At 38.5% G+C, this 6,434-nt stretch overlaps 1 protein-coding gene across 1 annotated transcript; it reads left to right on the forward strand.

Annotated features, from left to right (window-relative positions):
- Positions 1-287: 287 nt before the first annotated feature.
- LOC109176077 (histone-lysine N-methyltransferase family member SUVH9-like) lies at positions 288-6,024 on the forward strand. The gene is made up of 2 exons (XM_019325499.1): positions 288-2,693; positions 5,551-6,024. The coding sequence occupies exon 1, from the start codon at positions 545-547 to the stop codon at positions 2,621-2,623; it is 2,079 nt and encodes a 692-aa protein (XP_019181044.1). The 5' UTR covers positions 288-544; the 3' UTR covers positions 2,624-2,693; positions 5,551-6,024.
- Positions 6,025-6,434: the final 410 nt, after the last annotated feature.

Here is a 6,434-nt window from a genome sequence, read left to right on the forward strand (position 1 = left end):
TTTCATCGGCTGATTGACGGAATACGGTCGGAGGGGATAAATCGACTAAAAACAATTATTGTCGGGGACTAAATCGATGAATAAGCGATTAAGGGACTACATTGACAATTCGCTAATAATTGGGACCAATTCTTTGATTAACTCTAAATTTTATGTATTAAGATTAAATAAAAATATAAAATGTTACCAAGTATGGTTGGGAGTTTACACTAGTTAATTACCAAGTATGGTTGGGAGTTTAGTAGTTTACACTACTTGGTAAGTTAATACGGATTAAATTTGTGTCAGCTCTCACTCTCTCCTCTGCTCCGACCCCCCCAACCGAAACCATCACCAACAACGTCAAAACCAACAACTTCTTTCACACGTGTCCATCCATAGCTGCACCTCCATGAAAACCCTCTCTCCAAGCTCTCTGCACTAGCTCTCTCTACCCATTTTCATGAATCTCCTACTCCCAAATCTCTCTGTATAACACCTCTTCTATCTCTCTCTGTACAGTAATATAAGGAAGGGAAAAAAAAAAGGAGGATAGTGTGTGAAAATGGGATCTTTGGTTCCATTTCTCCAACTCGGACTCTCCAACTCCACCGCCGCCGCAAACGGTGTCCCGATGATCGAACCGAAACTGGAGCCGCTTGATGAATTCACCCAAGCCGACCTCCAAACCTCGCCGGTTTTTTCAAACCCTAGCCCCACTGGCTCCAGTGACAAAGCGGGTTCGAGTTCCGGTTTCGGTTCTCGCAGCACACAGGAGGCTAATGCTAGTGACAGCTTGCAAAACTCAAACGAGGCCAATGTGTATTCAGAATTCTATCGAATTTCTGAGATGTTTCGTGCTGCTTTTGCTAAGAGGATGCAGGGATACGGGGATGTGGGTGCTATGGAGGATCCTGATAATTCGAGAGCTATCGTGCCGGTAAATAGCGATGCTCAATCCTCAAGTTTGGTAATTTCGAGGAAGAAGTATCAGCAGAGGTCTTCTGAGCTGGTCAGAGTTACGGATCTTAAGCCTGAGGATCAAAGGTATTTCCGGGATGTGGTACGGAGGACCCGAATGCTTTATGATTCTATCCGCGTTCAGGCGATCCCGGAGGATGAGAGAAAACATCAGTTTGACCAACGAAAATCTATAGGAGAAATGGAGGCCTCGCAGCTGATAAGGGAGAAGGATGATCCCATTACCAACCAGCAATTCGAGCGTCACAAGAAACCCAGAGGGGACTTGAAGGCCTCGCAGCTGATGAGGGAGAAAGGGCTGTGGTTAAATCGTGATAAGCGTATTGTGGGCGACATACCAGGAGTGCTCATTGGTGACTTGTTCTTTTTCCGGATGGAATTGTGCGTGGTTGGGTTGCATGGGCAGCCTCAGGCTGGAATTGACTATGTTCCCGCTAGCCAGAGCTCAAATGGGGAGCCAATTGCTACTAGCATCATAGTTTCTGGGGGGTATGAGGATGATGAGGATGCAGGGGATGTGCTAATCTATACAGGGCATGGTGGACAGGACAAGTTCTCGAAGCAGTGTACTAACCAGAAACTCGAAGGTGGGAATTTGGCATTGGAGAGAAGCATGCACTATGGAATTGAGGTTAGGGTGATTCGTGGCTTTAAATATGCGGGCAGTGCTAGTGGTAAAGTCTATGTTTATGATGGTTTATATAGAATTATTGATTTTTGGCTTGCTGTGGGTAAGTCTGGCTTTCTTGTGTTCAAGTATAAGGTAGCTAGGATTGAGAATCAACCTGAAATGGGAAGTTCTGTTTTGAGGTTTGCACAGTCTCTCAGGACGCAGCCACTGGTGGCAAGGCCAACAGGGTATATAAGCCTTGATATATCAAGGAAGAAAGAGAACACACCTGTCTTTTTGTATAATGACATAGATACTGACCAAGAGCCTGTGTATTATGATTATCTGCCTAAGTCTATTTTCCCTCAACATGTCTATCAGCATGTGGTGAGTGGTACAGGCTGTGAATGCATTGCTGGATGTAATGATAATTGCTTTTGCGCGATGAGGAATGGGGGAGAGTTTGCATATGATCACAATGGCATCTTGTTGAAGGGGAAGCCTGTAGTTTTTGAATGTGGCCCACATTGTCATTGTCCTCCGAGTTGTCGGAATCGAGTCAGTCAAAAAGGTGCCAGAAAGAGGTTTGAAGTGTTTCGGTCAAGGGAAACTGGTTGGGGCGTTAGATCATTGGACTTGATCCAAGCTGGCTCCTTTATTTGTGAATATGCTGGTGTTGTCCTAACTAGGGAGCAAGCCCAAATTTTCAAAATGAATGGTGATAGTTTAGTATATCCAAGTCGTTTTGTTGAGAGATGGGCTGAATGGGGAGATTTATCACAAATATATGATGACTATGTACGCCCAGCGCATCCGTCAATTCCTCCTTTGGATTTTGCAATGGATGTATCCCGAATGAGGAATATAGCCTGTTACATGAGCCATAGTTCAAGTCCCAATGTTCTTGTGCAGCTTGTACTTTATGATCACAATAATGTCTGCTTCCCTCGCCTTATGCTTTTTGCAATGGAGAATATTCCTCCATTAAGGGAGCTTAGTATTGACTATGGGGTTGCTGATGAATGGACAGGGAAGCTTGCTATCTGTAACTAACTTATTTGGATGAGGTTGTGCTGTTTTGAATATGATGTGGAGCTGCTGCATTGTCCCATTATGTACGGAGGTAATCCATAAACTCAAGTTCAACTCCTCAGTAGTGTTTATTTTTTAGTTTTATAGGACTATCAATTACTTCATTGTCAGAGAACAGTATTTTCCTTCATTTAATGAATTGTTGTTTCGTAGTTATGCATGAATTAAATTATATATCTCCAACAACTGGTAGCCTTCATTTAGTCTGCTAGATGTTATGTGAAACCTTAACATTCTGAGAAGTTGTATGAAGTTCATGTTTTAGATACTAAGGAAAAGTTTTGGCTTCAATAAACAGGTTTTTCCTGCTTTGTATGACATTATCTGGAAATTTTTGACAAATTTTCTATATCATGGATCTGGCAAGTAGGCAAAAACTCAGCATATATTTACAAAAGCAATCAGTTATTGTTAAAGAAACATAAAAACCAATGCCTACATTCTGCATTCTTCTTTAATATTCTTTTTCTGCATCCTACATGAATATATGATTTTTCATTTGCAAAAAGATATTGCAAAAGCATTACGGCATTGGTCGTTCTCTTCTGATGCTATAATTTATTTGCTTCTAGCATTATTTCCCAGTTGAGTATGCATTAGTTTAGTTTTATAGGTCAAACTGCCAAATAGTAGCATGACCTGGTAGGTGAAAGTAAATCCAATAGCTATAAAATAATGTGAGATTAACTGGAGTGCTGAAGAAAAACTCTTAAGGCTGATGGAGCTTTATGGAGCAAACCTCAAAGAAATTAACACAATCCACTAAGAGCAAAAGTTCAACAAACTACGTGGAGTCTCTGTAGCAGGAAAAAAAAAAAAAGAAAAGGAATCATCCCCATATGGCCATGCTTAGCCATGAAAATGGTGAAGAAACATAAACATCAGAGGCCACAGGCTCAGACTCTAATGATAACTGGAGTTTTCTGAAGCTTAATAGATACATGGCCTAAAAATTGAGTCAATGATGTCCTGGTGGAGATGACAAGGAGCTTGTTTTCCCTTTTCTAATTTCATTTTTCCTCTTTTTTTCTCTTTTAGTAGCTAATAGAAAAGCAGGGAATTAAGACTCTTCATAAATTTCACATAAACCACTGACCATGGCTAGAAGCAAAAGAAGCAGAAGCATCAACCCAGCATACTGAATCTGCTTTGTGGTGAACGGTGAACCAGTCTCAATCCCACATCCCGATTGTCACCCTTTTCCTCATCTCTGTTCCCATCACAACCCTAGCCAAATCTTTCAACCTTACTATCGAGAAACGAATTGGTATACTCGCACACAGCTAGGGAGGACCGCAAATCCATGGCAATGGTCACCTCCAGATTGTAATCACCTGAAAGCTTCTCCAAGTAGCTGCCAATGCTGACACCAGCAAAGGTGTAGGCACAGCCGGTAATAGATACAATCTGAATGCCAAATTAAACACCTTCATTGATGCCAATATTGGAATATACGGGAAGTGGCGATGCCAGCTAATTTTAATGCTTCTTTCCTAAATTATGTAGAGCACTATGTGTATTATGCATTATTGGCTCACTCATCATCATTTCTTCACCATTCTTCAACTCATTCTCTTTCTTTCCTTAAAGTACTACTCTAGATAGGCAATAAACAATTTCAGCTTCATAATATGGGATGGTAATTTATTTGAAAATTCATTTAAAATTTAGAATTCTAATTTTTATTTAATTAGGTTGCAAAGAAAATCCACTAGTAGGCAGCATGCATGTGCAGTATTTGACAGTATTTCATGTGCATTTATACATATATATTTTTAATTTGGTTGGTTACTGGACTACTGGAGATCCATTTAGTAAGTAAACTAACATCTATTAACTGAACATGGTAGTTGAACAGTCCATTGAGCCTAGCCTTTTAAGTAGTCTAACTCTATCAATAGTCACAACCCTATTACCTTTAGAATTCTACCAAGTACATATGAAGTGAATATTGAACTTGTCCACAAAGAACATGCTATATTCTAACCATCTAAAACTGTTGGTTCATTGTTCACAACACTAATCCATAAGGTCTATATTTGATTAAATTGAATGACTTGAAATGAATGTATCTATGGGAAATAAATGATATGATTTTTTAACCCTTTCTCTGACATACAACAGAAGACCTTATCTAAAAGAAGTTTCTTCTTTCCCCTACAAAGTGTCAAAGTGTGGAATTGAAGTGAATGATTTGGGCACAATGTTATGTTATAGTATTCACTTGCCCAGTGGCTGTTTGCTTTGAGTCGTATTCTGGGCCCTCTCACTAGATTATGGAGTGTAGGCTTGGAACAGAGCGTTGCTGAATCAGAAACTTGAAAGCTTTCACATAGATTGCTTTGATTACACTATAAATTTCTAAATGCATTGTTTTTCCCATTCCTAAAATATACAATTTATAAAGTTTACAGGGTGCTTTCATTTGGGATCAGAGTAGTCCTTGCTATTCAATATACGGTTTTGGTGCATTATTTCGTTGGCCAATATCATGTATTGTAGAATTTTATCTCCTTCCCTTATTATTCTGTTTTTTTTTTTTTGGTGGCTGACTGTAGTTCATGTGTTGGACACTTGAATGTTCTGAAATATTACATTCGGAGTATTTACTTCCTGATCTATATGTGTATTGTGCTTATTACTCTCTTTGGATTCCTTTCTTTTTACTATCTTTTCAATTTGCAATCTAGCACGATGGTTTCTGTGCATATCAATATATATCATGTGACTGAGAATAGATATCTTGATTTATTTAAGGTGAATAACTGGCATACATGCTTAAACATTTAGTTTAAACTCTCATGTCATTCCATAATGAAGTCAATGAAAGCGTTTTACATGAAAACTTTTTCCTATTCTGACTTCTGAGTTATTTATGTCTTGTGCAGATGTGAATGGGCATATTGGCTGCAGTTTTGTGACATTCCGTTATCCTGCACTGTACAAAAATTTTCTGTCCCAATTTACAGTTGAATAGCGTTAAGACAAACTGTGTCCGACTGACTTTGTAAAGTGCTGCTCCCGTCAATTTTCTGGCACAACTATGGATCTTGACGTTCCAGGTAGCTGTCAAAGTTCCCGGCTGCCAGAAATGTGAAAGAGAGGTTAGATAAATTTGGTTCTAGTAATCTCGTGTGGATTCAGAAGGGACGTTTTAACTAACTTATCTCACTGATTGAAGTGATGTAGTTGATTTAAGAACTCAGTGTACAATTCAGCTTGTACATTTGTAGATAGAATTGCTTAAGATGATGATGTGTATATATAAATCCTACTGCCAATCCAGTGTGATTAACAGAATCCAGTTTCAATGCTTCCCAGTATTTCAGTTTCTATAATGATTTAGCGAGTTTGGATGTGGATGTGGATGATAGGTTTTATGTTTTGGATCATATCTTTTAACTAAATCTCTTTTGAGGGATTTTTGTTGCAGTTAGTGCACTGTTAGCTTACCTGTATAATAATCCGCAAACTATACAGAAGAAGTAAATTGCACTAAAAAAGTCTTATGTGATGGGTCAATGGGATTGATCGAGAGGGTGTTGGCGTTAAGAATTTTACTTTTTTATTATTATTATTTTTTAATAGTATAGAGACTAAATTGATCAAAAAAAGTATTAAAAGTATTATTAAACACACACAAAAAATAATCTTACAACAAATAGTTATAACTTGAGAAAACAAAAACAAAAATGGAGTCAATGACACAATGAAATAAAGACTAAACTTGTGAAATGTATACTTTTATCTTCAAATTATAAAATTAGTCAAT

Source organism: Ipomoea nil, unplaced genomic scaffold (genome assembly GCF_001879475.1).
Source record: "Ipomoea nil cultivar Tokyo-kokei standard unplaced genomic scaffold, Asagao_1.1 scaffold0688, whole genome shotgun sequence".
Classification (NCBI taxonomy): domain Eukaryota; kingdom Viridiplantae; phylum Streptophyta; class Magnoliopsida; order Solanales; family Convolvulaceae; genus Ipomoea; species Ipomoea nil.

Coding starts and splice junctions, on each gene's coding strand:
- LOC109176077 (XM_019325499.1), top strand. CDS start 545: ATGGGATCTTTGGTTCCATTTCTCCAACTCGGACTCTCCAACTCCACC.